The sequence below is a fragment of the Mastigoproctus giganteus genome, chromosome 9, assembly GCF_048544385.1.
Source record: "Mastigoproctus giganteus isolate SK-2022 chromosome 9, ASM4854438v1, whole genome shotgun sequence".
Taxonomy (NCBI): Eukaryota; Metazoa; Arthropoda; class Arachnida; order Uropygi; family Thelyphonidae; genus Mastigoproctus; species Mastigoproctus giganteus.
The window spans coordinates 158,548,736-158,566,864 of record NC_143583.1 but is presented as its reverse complement, the minus strand read 5'-3'; the positions used below and the strand labels follow the sequence as shown (position 1 = coordinate 158,566,864).

The 18,129-nt window shown below is 38.9% G+C and overlaps 1 protein-coding gene across 1 annotated transcript in view; it reads right to left on the bottom strand.

Annotated features, from left to right (window-relative positions):
* Nucleotides 1-18,129, bottom strand: part of LOC150080841 (uncharacterized) — an 852,072-nt gene that overhangs the window by 290,408 nt on the left and 543,535 nt on the right. Inside the window, exon 24 of the mRNA XM_090381010.1 lies at nt 16,120-16,273. Coding sequence (XP_090237136.1) covers nt 16,120-16,273 — 154 coding nt within the window. The remainder of the gene's footprint in view (nt 1-16,119; nt 16,274-18,129) is intronic.

Here is an 18,129-nt window from a genome sequence, read left to right as displayed (position 1 = left end):
AGAGAATGAAAGGGACCTGGGGATGGTTGTGCAGGCAGATATGAAGTTCTCTGAGCAGTGCAGACGGGCTGCAAGAGTAGCTCATGGTGTATTGTCAATGATATATAGGAATTTTTCTAGCAGGGATAAGGAGGTGATTATTCCCATGTATAAGGCAATGGTCAGGCCACACCTAGAGTACTGTATACAGGTCTGGAGGCCTCATTTCAAGAAGGATGTAGAGCTGCTGGAACGAGTACAGAGAAGGGCAACAAGATTAGTGAATGGAACATAGGGGTGCTCTTACGAAGAAAGGCTTAACTTTTGCAAATTACAGTGTCTGGAGACTAGGCACCAGCGAGGTGATCTGATAGAGGTGTATAAAGCCTTGAATGGTTTGAGCATGCTCAATGCTAATGGGATTCTTCCTCTAGCTCAGAATAATTACCTGAGAGGGCATAAATTCAAATTGAGGAAAGACAGATGTAGGATAGACGTGCGGAAATTTGCCTTTAGCCAGCGGGTGGTTGGTTGGTGGAACAGACTTCCATCCCTTGTCGTGGAAGTTGATAGCCTAAATAAGTTTAAGGCTCAGCTGGACAGGTATTTTGAACAAACAGAGGGGTGAAGTGGAAGTGGTTTTTTTTTTTTTTTTTTGGCTGATGCTGCATAAGCTTGCTTTCTTGCATCAAATGCCTCTACTAATGTTAATGACTACGGTGTTGCCAAATGGTCAGGAGTATGAATGTAGTGGCATGCCCTTCTTGAGTGGACTTGGGTTCAATCCCGTGACTACTAAATATGATAAATATTTGCATTGACGTTGGGTGAAGGAAACATCAAAATCATCAGGCCTGGCCACCAGCTGGCTTATAAAACCTGCTGGACATATCAACATGGAGTAAAATGGGGATGATATCACCCAAAGGGGGTGAAAATTGGTTGGGGGGGGCAAAAAAATCATGAGTATTACAATGGTTTGTGGCCCTCCAAAAGTTCAACCCTAATCGATGACATCTTATTCCTTAATATTTCATTTCTCTCACTGGGTTCTTAAAATGCCCTTAAAATCCTACAAGAGTGGACCAATATCCAGTTCCTTAGGATCTCTGCAACCAAAACAGACTCCATTCTCCTCAAGGGTGCCCTAGATTACAGGAGACCCCCACAGATTAAGATTGATGGTATCACACTACGACTGTCCAAGGAACTTAGATATCTGGGAGTAATACTGCACCCCACTCTCACCTTCCAGGCACACTTGAAATACATCCGTAAGAAGATACAGGGTTATACAGCCCTTGTTACCAGAGTCGCAAAAAGGGACTGGGGATTGAAAAAGAAGACCTTCATGCTGTTTTACAAAGCTGCCTTCCTGCCGATAGCTACCTATGCTTCCGGAGCATGGTACCCCAAAGTCACTATGGCTGTAAATCGCAAAATCCTCAACTCTACCCATAGAGCCATGCTGCTCACTATAACCCGGGCCTGCAGAACAGTTTGCACCCATGCACTGCAGGTGCTGGCGGGAACCCTACCTTTAGACCTCGAAGTAGCTAAATGTGGAGTATTATATGAACTCTCCAAGGGAAGAGCCTGCACCTTCGCCGGCTTCGACCACAAACCATTTGACTGAGAAAAAGAGACTTACAAATCATCTCGTGCAAATCTGGCACACCAAACAGGAGAATTCTCCAAAGGTAGAATTCCCCAAACGATTCTTCCCCAACGTTGGCAAACTCTATCCAATGGCTCCAGCATGGTTCACGCCAGGACTCCACGCGACCTTCCTACTAACAGGACATGGTGCCTTTAAGACTAAAGACTAAACTTACAGCCCTGGGCATTACAGATGACCCTACTTGCTGCTGTGGAGAGCTGGCACCACCTCATGCATGAATGCCAGCTTTATGATGACCTCCGTTGCCAGCTCATCACCCAGATCACCTTTTTGCCAAGAGATAGAGAAAACACCTCCTGGACGGAAGGCAGGAATATATTGCCTTCTCAAAGCTTGCCGAAGCCTTGTACAGAAGAAGACGGGACCTGAATGCACACTAGCATTAGTAGAGGCTTTTGATGCAAGAAATGCCTTGCAGTATCAGCCAAAAAATAAAAATAAAATAAAATAAAATAATAAATAAATAAATAAAAAAATAACCACTTCCACTTCACCCCTATGTTCGTTCGAAATACCTGTCCAGTTGAGCCTTAAACTTATTTAGGCTATCAACTTCCACGACAAGGGATGGAAGTCTGTTCCACCAACCAACCACCCACTGGCTAAAGGCAAATTTCCTCACATCTGTCCTACATTTGTCTTTTCTCAATTTGAATTTATGCCCTCTCAGGTGATTATTCTGAGCAAAAGGAAAAATTCCGTCAGCATTGAGCATGCTCAAACCATTCAAGGCTTTATAAACCTCTATCAGATCACCTCGCTGGTGCCTAGTCCCCAGACACTGTAATTTGTAAAACTTAAGCCTTTTTTCGTAAGAGCACACCTTTGTTCCATTCACTAATCTTGTTGCCCTTCTCTGTACTCGTTCCAGCATCTCTACATCCTTCTTGAAATGAGGCCTCCAGACCTGTATACAGTACTCTAGGTGTGGCCTCACCATTGCCTTATACAAGGGAATAATCACCTCCTTATCCCTGCTAGAAAAATTCCTATATATCATCGACAATACACCATGAGCTACTCTTGCAGCCCGTCTGCACTGCTCAGAGAACTTCATATCTGCCTGCACAACCATCCCCGGGTCCCTTTCATTCTCTACCACTGTCAGTGTAGTACCACAGAGTTGATACGTTGCTCTGGGGTTGCTGTTTCCCATATATAGTACTTTACATTTGTCAATGTTAAACTTCATTTGCCACCTCTCAGCCCATCTGCTCAACCTTTCCAGATCCTGTTGCAGTAGCATAGTGTCAGTAGTGTCCTTGACAACCCTGCCAACCTTCGTATCGTCTGCAAACTTTGACATTAAGCTTGATATACAATCATGAATATCATTTATAAATACAGAAAACAATAATGGACCCAATACTGAACCCTGAGGGACTCCACTAATAACATTAGTCCACGATGAGCAGTGTCCATTGATTACCACTCTCTGTCTTCTCCCACTCAACCACCCCTTTATCCATAGCAGCAATTTGCCTCCAATGCCACACTGCTCCAATTTGTGCAGCAGTCTTCCATGTGCAACAGTATCAAAAGCCTTTCTAAGATCCAAGTATATAATATCAAAGTTATTCCTTGCATTCAGTTCTTTTGTGACTGCATCATAGTATCCAATCAAATTGGTCAGGCAAGACTTCCCCTTAACAAAACCATGCTGTGTCTGAGCTATAACTGAAGTCATGTCTAGATGATCCTGCAGTGCTTCTTTAACCAGTGCCTCCATTAATTTTCCTGGAACAGAAGTTAAACTAACAGGTCTATAATTAATTGTGTCGCCCTTTGATCCTCCTTTGTGAATTGGGGTCACATTTGCACATCTCCAGTCCATGGGTACTTCCCCTGAGTCCGAGGAAGCTCTCATAATTATGGCTAAGGTTTTGCTTACTTCCTTTGCTGCCTCCTTTAATATAACTGGATAGATCCCATCCACCCCAGGTGCCTTTCTTGTATTTATCTTCAACAATTTCTCCTCCACTTTACTCTCAGTTATTACAAGATTCTCTATCTTACTGCCAGAGTTGAATACACCTCTGGCATTCCCCTCGCTGAATAACTCCTCATGTGTGAATGTCGATGCAAAATATTCATTTAGTTTGTTAGCTAGCTGAGCAGGATCATCAACAGTTGACCCATTAATATTATGTGGACCAATCTGATTCATCCCCTTCCTTCTAGAGTTCACATAAGTAAAGAACTCTTTGCTGTTTTTCTTTGCATCCCTTGCCAAAGATTTCTCTTAATCTGCCTTCACCTGCCTAACCTCCTTTGTAACTTGGTTACAGATCAACTTGCATAGGCTTCTGTGTCACCTGTTAATTTGTATGTATCACATGCATTTTTCTTCTCTGCCATATGTCTCATTAGTTCATCTGACATCCACTTAGGCCTAAACCTTGAAAAATATTTCTTAGTTGGTATGTAAAGCCTAGTAGCTTCCAAGATAAGTTCTTTGAATGTTTCCCATTTTGAATTTGCTGTTGGTAACATCATCAGTTGGTCCCACTGTATAGAATTTAAATACTGTCTCAGTCCATCATAGTCGCCTTTAACAAAGCAATAACCCTTCTCTTTACCCCTAATGGTAGTTACCTCTTTGAGTAAATCTCACTTCAGCACACTGTGATCACTGCCACCTAGTGGTTCATTTACCTGCAGATTCTTAATGCATGAAGAATCACTACTGATAATCAAATCAAGAGTATTACTCCCTCTATTTGCCTCCCAAACATGCTGATGTAGAAAACAATCATCCAATAAATCCACAAAAGCCTTGCTTGTGTGTGAGTGACCAGCCACCAAATTCCAGTCAATATCTGGGAAATTAAAATCCCTCATTATAAGACTCTCTGATTTACTGGCCCACTCTATTTCCCTGTACAGTTTCTTATTATACTCATCAGAGTATAATAAGACACACTCCTACTCTCAATTTTGATCTCCCAATGCTTATGTCACACCAAACTGACTACTCGACACTGCACTGTCCAGCCATGTCGACTGGCTTCACTTCCTTGCATTTTATGTATTTCTTAACTAATAGCATAACCCCTCCTCCCTTCCTATCCTGTCTATCCTTTCTGTAGACATTGTACTCCCCAAATTCCAGTTCTGCTTTCCTTATATCTGTGTGACACCACGTCTCTGAAATCCCCACAATATCTGCCTTTGATGTTTTGAGCAATACCTCAAATTCATCAAATTTATTTACTAAACTCCTAGCATTGGTGTACATGCAAGTATACATGCACCTGTTCTTTTTCTTAGCTACCCTAACGCAACCTATGTGTTTATTTGTATCCCAATGATTCCCAGCAGTCTCTGAAATATCCTGCATCTTATTTTCCAGGCTGCGGCTCATTTCAATAGAAGCAGTGCAAGAATCACTTTCACCTCTGCCGGTGGCTACTGTTAATCTATTAGTCCTTGTATCCCCCCAATGTAGAAGCAGTCTCTCCTGTTAATAAGTACAGACCAGGCTGGAAAAAATTCTACCCCTTAAGCACTGCACAATCTTTTCAGGGCTGAATTGATCGACAGGGCTCTCATCATATACTCCCTCCTATCGTGTCTGGGCAGAATTGCAGATACTTTCAAATTCAACCCTAATTCACGGCTTTTTTTCAACAGTGACCTGTACTTGTTAAGTAATTCCGCCGGTCTGCCACTAGCCACATAATGGCTAGAAGCCAAAATGTGCATAACACCAAAGATGACCTACTAAACAACCATGAAGATAGACAAAAAATCTAAATGAAGGATGAATAGCAGCTGTTCTGGCGGCCTGAGCCAAGCACTAGCCTGGCCCTTCTTTAATACCCCTTCCTGGCAGGAGGACGAGACGACCAGTCACCTCGCTCCCCTGCTATCCCACCTTTCCTTCTGGTGAAGCATGGGCATGCCTCACTGACCACCTGGGGGAATCTCTTCTGTGTCCCCCCATACCTCTGCCTTTTCCCCCAACCTTCTTCCTCCCCTCCCCCACTCTATCTATACACGATGCGAGTGCCCTACACACTAAATTTAATCTAGCCCAAAAAATAATCTTCGCCCAGTCTCGGCCTAATTATCCTATGCACTGCCCTACGAATGCATGAATGCATGCCATATGAATGCATGCACACGTGCTGTATGCAAATATCCAAATAATTACGATTGCATGCATGCGTATATATTATGTATCACTGTTGTGTATATGTGCATATGTGTATGTGTACACAATTTTTTTTTTTAGGTCTTTTTTTTTTTTTAGGTCGTAGCTGCCGAAATCTCAGGAAATTAAGCGGCAGGACCTGCCAGAGTAAATTTTAGTCTACTGGTGTTTCCTGGTCTGTCTCCACGGGGCGACAGTGGGGCAACACTGGGCTCCAGCAGGGGTCCAGCAGCTAAATGACCAGATGAACAACGGTACATGACATTACACAGGTACAATACCCACACACTTTTAAACCTCGAGCATTCCCAGGAAACTGGTACACCCACAAAGAAAGCAACGCGGAGATGGGGGAAACCCCTGGTGCCACATGACAACAATATACCTTACACCTTCTCTCATTGAGTTTTCTTTTCCCCTGAGAACTCATTTTTAAGATATAGGCATATTATATTAGCAGCGGATGAGAAATTTTGATAAAAAGAAGTAATGGGCATGATCCAATTCAACTTTCAATTCATCTTTGCTTTTCATAGGCATTAAATACCTAAGTTCTTTCAGAGGTAATGTCTCTGCAATCCTTGGCGTTTGCACCTTTTCAACAGCTACGACCTTGGCAGCGGCATGGTGGACATGGTTTATTTATTTTTTTATTCTTTTGTTTCATTGGTCAATATATGAGGCATAGATGGGATGAGGGAATATTTCAGTCTGTTTCTACTTTCTGAGCAAAAATTAGTATTGATTTATTGTTTATTTTTGATCCACAGTGGTTTTGTGAGTGACATAGGCTATGAGAGTTAAATAAAAATAGTTTACATTTTATTACTTAATTCTTTGTAGTTATTCAACCCATCATCAATCATGTCAAGTGCTGGAAAGAAAGTGTCTACAGTATCTGGATGAATATCTAGTGATTCCCTACCTTTTGTAGCATCAGTGATTCCCTACCTTTTGTAGCATCAGTGATTCCCTACCTTTTGTCATTCAAGTCACACCTGAAGTTAAAAGACATACTCACAGCACACCTAAATAGTAACTGCCACTGAACTCTATGGTGTTTTTACTAATCTCATGGTACACTTGAAAAGGGCCATGACACACAGATTGGGAACCATTATTCTAGCTTATAGTTTTATTGAAAGCCCATTCGACTCAAAATGGCCTATGTGTCTTATGTGTAATAGTTCTTTTTCAAATGAGGCTATGAAACCATCAAGAATTTTAGATCACTTAAAAAGGAAACATCTTGATAAAGTTGGTAAATATATCGAATATTATAAAAATTTAAAAGAGAATTTTGAACAACGTAACACTGTTACTTCCTTATTTAAGAAGACAACACAAACAAATGACGATGGAATGATCGAATCTTTTTTCAGAAATCATTGCAAAAACTGGTAGTGCTCAGACAGTTGCTGAGACTATTATATGACCCACATTAGAGACTGTAATTTCAACAGTGATGCATCAAAATCCTTCCAGTATTTTAAAAGCATTGCAATTGAGTAACGATTCAATTTGAAGACTAATCAATAAGATGTCAGTTAACATTGAAGAGCAGCTAATTGACAAACTAAAAATGAGAAAATTTTCTGTTCAGATTGATGAGTTATTGGCATTAAAGCCCTTCTAATGGCATGCGTTCATTATTTTTACGATGATTGCAAATTGCAAGGAGAGATGTTGTTTGTAAAATTTATAGAATTGACTGAAGTGGAGCATCAATTTTTTCTGCTATAAAAATATGGTTGTTTGAAAAACAAGTACCATTGGAAAATTTGGTATCCTGTGTGACTGATGGTGTTAACTCCATGGTTGGAAGACAAAGGTTTTATAGTCCATCTAAAGGAAGTATGCCCTGACGTTCTTGCAATACACTGCACAGTCATCTTGTTGCAAAAGATATTAGTCCAGTTCTTTATCAATTTCTCAGTATAGTTATTAAAACCATCAATAAAATAAGTCACAAAGCAAATATGATCACCTTTTCAGAAAATTTTGTGTTCATAATGAAGAATATTAGCATTAGCAGAGGCATTCGATGCAAGAAAGCAAGCTTATGCAGCATCAGCCAAAAAAAAAAAAAAAAAGAAAAAACCCACTTCCACTTCACCCCTCTGTTCGTTCAAAATACCTGTCCAGCTGAGCCTTAAACTTATTTAGGCATTAGCAGAGGCATTTGATGCAAGAAAGCAAGCTTATGCAGCATCAGCCAAAAAAAAAAAAAAAGAAAAAAAACCCACTTCCACTTCACCCCTCTGTTCGTTCAAAATACCTGTCCAGCTGAGCCTTAAACTTATTTAGGCTATCAACCTCCACTACAAGGGATGGAAGTCTGTTCCACCAACCACCACCCGCTGGCTAAAGGCAAATTTCCGTATGTCTATCCTACATCTGTCTTTCCTCAATTTGAATTTATGCCCTCTCAGGTGATTATTCTGAGCTAGAGGAAGAATCCCATCAGCCATTGAGCATGCTCAAACCATTCAAGGCTTTATACACCTCTATCAGATCACCTCGCTGGTGCCTAGTCTCCAGACACTGTAATTTGCAAAAGTTAAGCCTTTCTTCGTAAGAGCACCCCTTTGTTCCATTCACCAATCTTGTTGCCCTTCTCTGTACTCGTTCCACATCTCTACATCCTTCTTGAAATGAGGCCTCCAGACCTGTATACAGTACTCTAGGTGTGGCCTGACCATTGCCTTATACATGGGAATAATCACCTCCTTATCCCTGCTGGAAAAATTCCTGTATATCATTGACAATACTCCATGAGCTACTCTTGCAGCCCGTCTGCACTGCTCTCAGAACATTATGTGAGGCTTCTTTTTACGTACAGAAGTCAGAGACCTTTCTAAAGGAAACTGTCTAACAAGATTTGTAAACCTTTTTTGATAAGATAATTAATTTTTTAGAAAGTGAAGGAGACACAGATTTAGAAAAGGAGATTAGCAAACACAAAAACAAATTATACTATATGGCTTGGATTTTTCAAAAACTTAATGAAGTATCACTTCAACTTCAAGGGAAATTAATTATGGTGATAGACTCAAATGCGTATTAAAAGTCTTCCCTGAAAAACTGGAAATATTTGAAAGCAATTTAATGAGAAAACAAATTTCATGGTATCAAGATTTAGCTGAAATCAATGACTCTCTCACTGAGAATGATCTTAAGAATTATTCAGATCATTCTTTAAAATGTGAAATGAAAAATAGATTTTCAGATTTATTTTATTTTGAAGTGAAGCCATGAACGTTAGATCCAATTGGATGCGATGCCAGGTCTGCTGTTGAAGAAATTCAAGAACTCATTGAATTAAAATGTAACGAAGAACGCAAATATAAATTCGAAAAAGGTGGAATGGCTGAGTTGTGGGAATCAAAAACAACTAAACTTCTTTATCCAACAATGTGGTCTGAAATGGCCAAAGCACTTCCTTGTTTTCCAATGTCTTATATGGTTGAAACTGGTTTTAGTTCAGTAAATAAAATATTAACAAAGGAAAGAAGCAGAATTGATATATGTTCAAGAGGAGAATAAAACTTGCAACTAAACTTACAAACATCATACCGAACATGGACCATTTAGCTAAGAAGCATCAGGCTCAGGGATGCCATTGAATAAAAAGAATAAGTATAAAGTATTTTATTGTTTAAAATTTCATGGGGGGCGATTAGGAAAAAAAAAAAAGTCTAAAAAAAAGCCCTTTAGGGAATGATAATTAAAAAAAGGTTGAGAAACACTGGTCTATAGTCTTCATAAGGGACTTTCTACTTGCTGTCGGGTGGTAGGTTAGCCGATTTGGAAGCATTGTTCGCTAGTTCATTCCCAAGAATTGCCATATGTCCTGGGACCCAGCAGAAGCGTATGTTTCTCCCCAGTTCTTAAAATGTATGCAAAGATTTCTTTTACGACTGGGTGAGTGATATTCATGGTGGTTTTCAGTGCTTGAAGTGCACTTACAGAATCTGAGAAAATCATGCTGTTTTTAATATCGGAGGAGTCAATGTAATTCAGTGCAACCTGAATTTTTATTAGTTTTCCTGAGAATATACTGAACTCACATGACAATTGATATGCTAATGTGATGTTTGGGAAAACTGCGCTGATTCCAACATGGACATTGTTCTTTGATCTATCCATATGTATTATGACAAAATTGGAGAAACTGGTCCACTGCTGCATGGTATAGTTGCAAGAAATTTTTCCTATGTAAAGTACATTTATTCCATTCATGAATGTGTAAGTCACATGAAGGTGGAGTGATGTTCCAAGGAGCAAGAGAGAGAATGGGAGGGTATGCACCACATTGTCTAAGGTTAAATTTAGTTCTTCTAAGAGGTGTTTTATTCTCATACTGAAAGGACAATTTGCAGCAGGTATAACCTGCTATGCTGTGATGTGAAAAATATCTGCCAGTTTGGGTGTTCTGGCATAGATCTAATTTTATATGTCTTCTGATGGAGAGAGGGGGTTTATGTGATTCGGAATGTAAACTATGTACTTTCTACAGAGTTGTACAATCTGCTCCTAAGGCAATGCATATTGTACTATGATGGATAGGGTCAAGCCAACGAAGGGCACTGAGTCTTGCTGAGGTATACACCGGTGCTCCATAGTCAAGCTTCGATCTGATTAAGGCTCTATATAATTGTAACAAGGTAACACGATCAGCTCCCCACTTAGGTGAAAGAACCCAAATGATATTTGGCTTTTTCTGATAGGATATTCTTAGTTTTTTTAATATGTTCTAAAAAGGTAAGTTTATGATCTAATGTGATTCCTAAGAACGGTATGGTGGGGTGAACTGCTATTGGTTGTCCCTTCAGTAGTAGTTTGGGATGTGGGTGGAGTTTACATTGGCAGCGAAAATGGATGCACAAAGTTTTTTGGGGGCAGAGTTGGTAGCCATTAGTTTGTGTCAATGAACTGATTTTACATATTGCCCTTGTAACTGTCTCTCAATAGTATTCATGTTCTTCGTATGGCACGAAATGCTAAGATCTACAAATAGTGCTGTATCAACAGTCTTAGGAAGTTGTTCAACAATGGTGTTTATTGTAATTATAAAAAGTGTAACATTTAGAACAGAGCCGTGGGGAACTCCTTCTTCTTGTAAGTATACTTGGGATAAGGAAGTTTAAATCGGATCTGAAATGTGCATTTGTACAGGAAGTTCTGTATGAAAATTGGTAACTGACCTCGTAGTCCATGGTGATGTAATTCACAGAGAATGCCATACTTTCGTGTGGAATCATATGCTTTACTGATATCAAAGCAAACTATTACATGATGTTCTGATCTGAGGAATGCATTCCGAAGTAGTTCTCTACTTTTACTAGTATATCTAGGGTTGATCTGTTTTGATGAATACCAAATTGTGCAGAATGTAGAAGATTAAAGTTTTCTAGGTACCATATCAGTCAACGGTTTATCATATTTTCAAGAATTTTGCAGAGGCAACTAGTCAAGGCAATGGGCCTATAACAAGTGGGGTTCACTGGTTCTCTTCCTGGTTTAAGGAAGGCAAGGACTGTAGCTTGATGCCATTGTTTAGGGAATGTATCTTCTAGGTAATATTGAATAGTGGATATTATCCACCATTCAATAGTACCTTTCTAAGGTCCTACCACACTGCATCTAAATGTTGACAGAACTCTAAGCAGTTTGTGGATAGTGAATGGTAGGTTGTACTGTTCTTTCCCTTTTGACGAGAAATTTAATTTTTGTTTTTCTGTATTTGTTTTAAATCTCCTGAAAGTTGGCGTATACCTTTCCATTGATGATGCTTTGGCAAAAGTTTCCCCTAAGATATTGGCAATTTGAATGGGATCAGAAATGTTCTATCCCCTCCATTCCATGATAGGCACAGGAGTCATCTGGTATTTGCCACTTATTTTTCTGATTATTGTCCAAATTTTACGTGTAGGGGTTTCTTGATTGATGGTTGAAGTAAAGCGGATCCAAGCTGCCTTTTTATTACTGCATCTAACATACTTTGCTCTTGCTCTGGAATGCTTATATTGGATAAGATTAGCTGTAGCTGGACTGCAGCAAAAGGTATTCCATGCTTTATTTTGCTCTTTTTTAGCCATACAGCATTCATCACTCCACCAGATTTTTGGGTGTATCAGCAATTTTGAAGAGGATTTTGGTATGGTTGTTTCAGCTGCATGTAATATTGTTTTTGTGACATAGTCAACCACTTCATTGGTTTGGGATCCTTGGATTATATCAGGGTTAAATTTAACTAGTTTTTTATAGGTCTGCCATTCTGCTTTATCAGTGAGCCACTGGGGAATTTTAGTAGGTTGATAAGAGGGCTTTCATCAACTCAATTAGTATGGGAAAATTATCACTATGCAAAGGATCATCATTTATTGTCCACTTTAGAGTAGTATACAGGGTTGCTGAACAGATGGACAAGTCCATTGCAGAATTAGTTCCAGAAGAGGAAGGTAAACATATGTTGGTGACCCATCATTTAGAAGAAAAAGAAGGTTGTTGTCATCTAAACATTTTTCAATTAGTTTTCCGCTTTGATCTACGTAGTTGTTACCCCATAGTATGGGATGTCCATTTAAATCTCCCAGAATGAGGAAAGGCGTGGAGAACTGGGCACTGAGACCATTTAGCTCATTTTGTCGAATGATATCACTTAGTGGAATGTATAAGGAGCAGATTGTAATGTGAATGTCAGCAGCTACATGGACGGCTACAGCCTAAGTGGAGAATTCAGTGAGAAAAGATTGGAAGGAACATGTGGGTTTACTAAAACAGCTACACCATCCCATGCAGTATTTTGGTGGGTTCTGTCTTTTCTAAAGATATTATACTGAAACAGTTTTGGGGTGTATCTGGCGGTTTTAAATATGTCTCTTGAAGGCAGAGACATATTGGGCATATACTTAGAGGTAAGATCATATATGTCATCAATATTGGCACTAAAACCACGACAATTCCACTGAATTATTGTGTTTATTATTTGTTTCTTGTTAGGCTTTCAGCACATTTTTGTGTTGTTGAAGTTCTCTGATTTTCACTCTTATTTTTATCTTTTTTTGGAAAGTAAGGCTTTCCCATGTCTATGTCTTCTTCGATAAAAATTTCTAGGACACCATCATCTGCAGATTTTTCAACAATATCCATTTTCTCTTGATGTCTGAAGTTCGGATTTGTTTTTCTTTGCATTCTTGATCCGGAGGTATAGTTTCTTGCATGGTATGGATATTGGTGTATTGACTGCTTTAGTTTGGGTTGTACCGTATATGGTTTTTAGGTAATTTGAGAAAGACTCTTTTGGGGGTACTGACAATTCAGTTTGCACTGCTGTTGACTGTTATTTTTTGGTGATTTGGACATATGTAGGTCTGTTTGGATGGGTTGGTGGTGAGATGATCTGCTTTGCTTCTTGACAGGAAACCTTGTGGTTAGTTTTGTACTTCTGAATAAGTTTTTCATTTTTCCAGCACTCATGCTAGGACATGAGCGCTAGAAAAATGAAAAACTTATTCAGAAGTACAGAACAAACGCTCATATTCTAGCACAGGCAGGGTGGTCTTTTTTACAGTTTGGGTATATTGGTTGAGGGTCTGCACAGACTTTGCAGTCATGTTCTACTGAACCACACTTTGCACAAGTAGGGGTTCCCCGGCAAGCTGTCTGGAAATGCCCATACTTTTGACATCGGAAACACTGGAGCGGGTTTGAAATATAGGGTCTGATATTGCATACCAGATAACCGGCCTTAATGGATGTTGGACGATGCGGTGTGTTAAATGTCAAGATGAGATGTCATGTAGGGGTCATATTGCCATCTTTTCTGGTGGAGATTCTTTGACTTGAATTACTCCTTGATCTTTGAGTACTTTTAGCATTTCCTCTTCAGATACATCTAATAAATCCCAGTCTGAGATCACTCCTTTAGAGGTGTTCAGTGATCTGCAGGGTGTCACAGTTACTGGTAAACCTGCAAAGAGATTGATGCTCAAAAGTCGCTCAGAATGTTTGGCATTGCAGGTCTCGATAAGAATATCTCCTAACATCTGTCTCTTTACGGACTTGGGAAATTCAGCTCTACTTTATAACTTCTTTTGGACTCTGAATAGTGATAGTTTGTTGTTGTTATTTGGTTTTTCAGGAGCATTAGCAACTAAGGCCATATTTCTCCGGGGATATGTGGTGGTCATTCCTGACCTTTCTGCATCCTCCGTATTTGGTGGTCACAGGCGGTGAAAGTTTTCCAATTGCATTTTCACCAGTTGAGTGAAATCAAGAAAGTTGGAACTGGATGTGTCTCTGTCTCAGTTTTCTGCATTTGGAAGTTCCTGCAATGGAACTATCTTTTTTTTTTTTAGATGTCTGGGGTGCATCTGGCAGCCCAGATAAGTCAGAGTTTGATTTACTCATGATGTGCTCTTTTTGGCCTTGGGAGATTACCTTTTTCTCCCAGGTTACCATCCCCACCATGTGGAGGCAAGAGTGGTGCCACCTAGTGACCCAAGCGAAGAGAAAGGTAGTATGTACTAAAAAATAAAAAAGAGGGTTAAAGAAAGGTACTTTCCTTTCTAAGTTATATTATTTGAATAGATCTATTTAATTCTAATACTCAAGAGTTAATGGACTTGCAAAACTCAGGAGAAATCTATTTACAACAAAGCATTCCAGATAATCACTATGAAAAGGCACTGTGGTCACTAATATCACTTGGCACTCAGGACCCCAGGTTACGTGTCTATCCTTACAGACCATCTGCATCCCTTCATAGTCATCGTGCGTGTCATTAGAATGTGGTTTGAAGAGCATTCCACAGATTTTACCACCATGGAATGGCTTCCCTGTTCACCGAACATGAACTCTGTGGAGTATCTTTAGGATGCTGTGGAAAGGTCCATTTGAGCTTTGGACCCTCCACCCAGGAATGCAACAGAATTATGGACAGCAGTGCAGCAAGCATGCATGCATGGATGGATGGATGGAAATACCTGTGGAATACTTTCGTGAACTAGCAGACAACGCCTCACCATGTGACTGCCCTTATCCAGGTGAAAGGTGGGCCTACCCAATACTAGGTAAGTAGGTATCCCATGATTTCTGTGCACTCAGTGTACTACTTCTTAAAAATTATCTTTTAAATGTTGTCTGTTGAAACTGGAGTGTGCATCCTTACAAAGAACCAGCAAATGTTTTCACTGCCTGCAGTTAAACAGACACCAGATCATAAACACTATTCTCTCATTTTCAAATTTTTCTTAGGTTATTACTAAAAAGTCAAGTGTGCAAGACACATACAAAAAAGAAATGAACTAAAATCAAGAATATTACTTCAGCCATTCCTGCTGCAGACAGCGAACAAGCTCTGGTTCACTGCCTGCAACTGATGAATTATATGCATAAATTTTAATGGACAACCTTTATTAAATGTAAGATTTTAAGAAGTAATAGTGTGTTTAGTAAGACAACTTCCATGTTTTCTTTAATATAATAAATACATGGCATTTTTTGGCTCACCTTTGCTGTACATATGATGAGCAGAAATAAAGGTGTCAGATATAAATTGCCCACCTTGCATAAGTTAATTGCAAGACTGCACTTGGAATATTCAGGTCTGGAAGTAATGTCTGGGAAAAAAAAAAAAAAAAAAAAAACACCGATAACTTCTTGAAAAGGTCCACTAAGAGCTTGAGGTGCAATCAGTTTGACGTACTTAAATTCCTAAAGGGGATGAATAAAATGAATAAAGAGAACATTTTCATTTGTGTTCTAGACAGCACTAAGGTTGGTTTGGTTTGGTATTTGGATTTTAGGAGCATTAGCAACTGAGGCCATATTGCTCCGGGATATGCGGTGGTCATTCCCTGACCTTTCCGCATCCTCCGTATTTGGTGGTGACAGGCTCGAACCCCGGTCTAATCAAGAAGCGTGTGCTACGCACTGCTGCTCCTTCCCACCTGGCTACGGAGGCGCACAGCACTAAGGAGAATTAAGTAAAAACTGAAGAGAAGTGCCAACAGTTTGAACCTCCGAAAATTTATCTTTAATCAATGAACAGTTGACCAGTGGAATAAACTGCCACCCAGGATCACCTAGTATCAGAGCCTACAGAACATCAAGAAGAAAGAGTACTTATTCGTTTTGGGTAGAGTGTGATAGGAAAGAGGAATTTATTTATTATTTATTATTTTTTTTTGAAGATGAAGTGAAAGCCTAGTTTCTACAGATCATTTGATCATTCTAATACAACTGAATAACATAAAAAAATATTATTATCTGTAAACAAGTAAAAATTTTGTTATACCTTTTGGACCCGGAAACCCCGGTATCCCAGGAATTCCAGTGACACCATGCCTTCCAGGAGGACCATCATTGCCCATTATCCCTTTTGAACCAAAGGGTCCTGGATAGCCTCGTTCTCCTACTTTGCCATCTGGGCCTGTTTCCCCACGAACACCCTACAATAAAATGATATAGTCCATTTGATAAACCTACCCACAATATCTGAAATTAAAATGTGAATTATTGGGCATTACAAAAATTCTTACTGCTTAAATTTTCTTTGAAAAGGAAAAGATACAATAAAGTACAAACAAAATTTCTGCTCTTCAACAGGTTCCAATTTTGTCTCATTATACCATAAAATAATATTTATCAAAATAGATATTTATACTGAAATTTTCATACCCTAATAAATATTATCAGTCTGAATCTACCAATCATGGATAAACTGTTGCAATGCATATTAGTCCATAAGTAATGAATCTTTGGCCATAAAAGTATAAATTCGACAGATACAAAGTTGAAATTTGTATAATTTATTAAACAAACACTGGGAAGCATGCATATGCAATTCTGTATATCTACCTTGTTTATTATTCATTTCAGCATCATTCTTTCCAACTCACATAACACTGTAACAAAAGGAGGAATCCTGCTGTTGAAGCCCAGAGAGCTGAAAAGGACAGTAACATCACCCAAAAAGTGTTTTCCAAGAATATATGTCCAAAAAGAAAGAAATCAGATAGAGACATGCCCAAATTATATGAAAAATGAGGCAAACTCTCCACCCTACATTTGCAATTTTCATCTGAGTCATATGAAATAGCCTGGCAAGATCATTGTATTATGTCAGAGACTTCCATTTTTGTTTTTTAGCCCTGTTAAGCTTATCAAATGTTTAATAATAAAGTTCCTTCTTTATGGTCTGACTTTCCTTTAAAAGAAAACAAAACAAACAAAATTGTGCCTTCCCCATCCAAACACTATGGCTGGCCAAAATGTGTGTATAATCATTCGATTATGCACACATTTTAAATGATGATCTAGGAATTCAAGGTTTTTCTTTACTGGAGATTACAGATGTGCCCATTTCACAGATGGGCATTCAGAATAAAGGTTATGATGGGAGATCTCCATCTCATCACCTGTTATCAGGCCTTTAAAAAAATATCCTTTAAAGTTATAGCATTCCTGTAATAGGTCTAAGGCAGATAATATGCCTGGAGAATTTCAATTCTCTTGTTAATAGTTGTGGCATATTGCAGCATATTTTTCTATAATCTAATATGTCTAAAATGATTAATACTCTTCTCTTTGAAGACACTAGTGCTTGCATTATTGCATATGTAACTACTATCCTGTCCTATCTGTTTTGAATGATTTCATTCAAAATCTTAGTGTTGTTTTCTTTAATGCACACAGACTTTGGTCTTCCAGTCCTTGGCTGTTCACATATGGCAGTGACTCCCACTTTAAAACAACATGCAAGCATTCTACAAACACTGCCTATGTGAATAGGTTCTTTGGTCTACTTTCCTCCATATTTCATGAATCCTTTATAATGTGCCAGCCATCTATGAACACTAATTATATATAAAAAGTGTCACTAGTGTACTTTCCTTCAATTTTCACGAATCCAGATAGCTGGGTTTTCTTCTGACTTGAAATGGAATGCTATCACTGACTACTGTTGGAAACAGACATAAGTTTGACCATTCATAACTTCAGGTTTGTAATAGACAGAAACTTTTTAGTATGTAATACTAATAATTTTTAAAACTTCATCATACTAATTCAGTTACAAATAATTTTGCACCCAAGCATCATTACTTATGGGGCAACTTTTGTATTTTGAGTAACCTATAATTTATTTTATTTAAATTTTCTGCTCCCTAGAATATCACATCATTTAATTCCAAAAGCCTTATACACAGTACATTGTATAAGGCTTTTAGCAGTGGCATGGCTTGATTTTGCAATGAATGTGCATGCTGCCTTGTCTATGAGGATTAATCAGTCTTATTACACCATA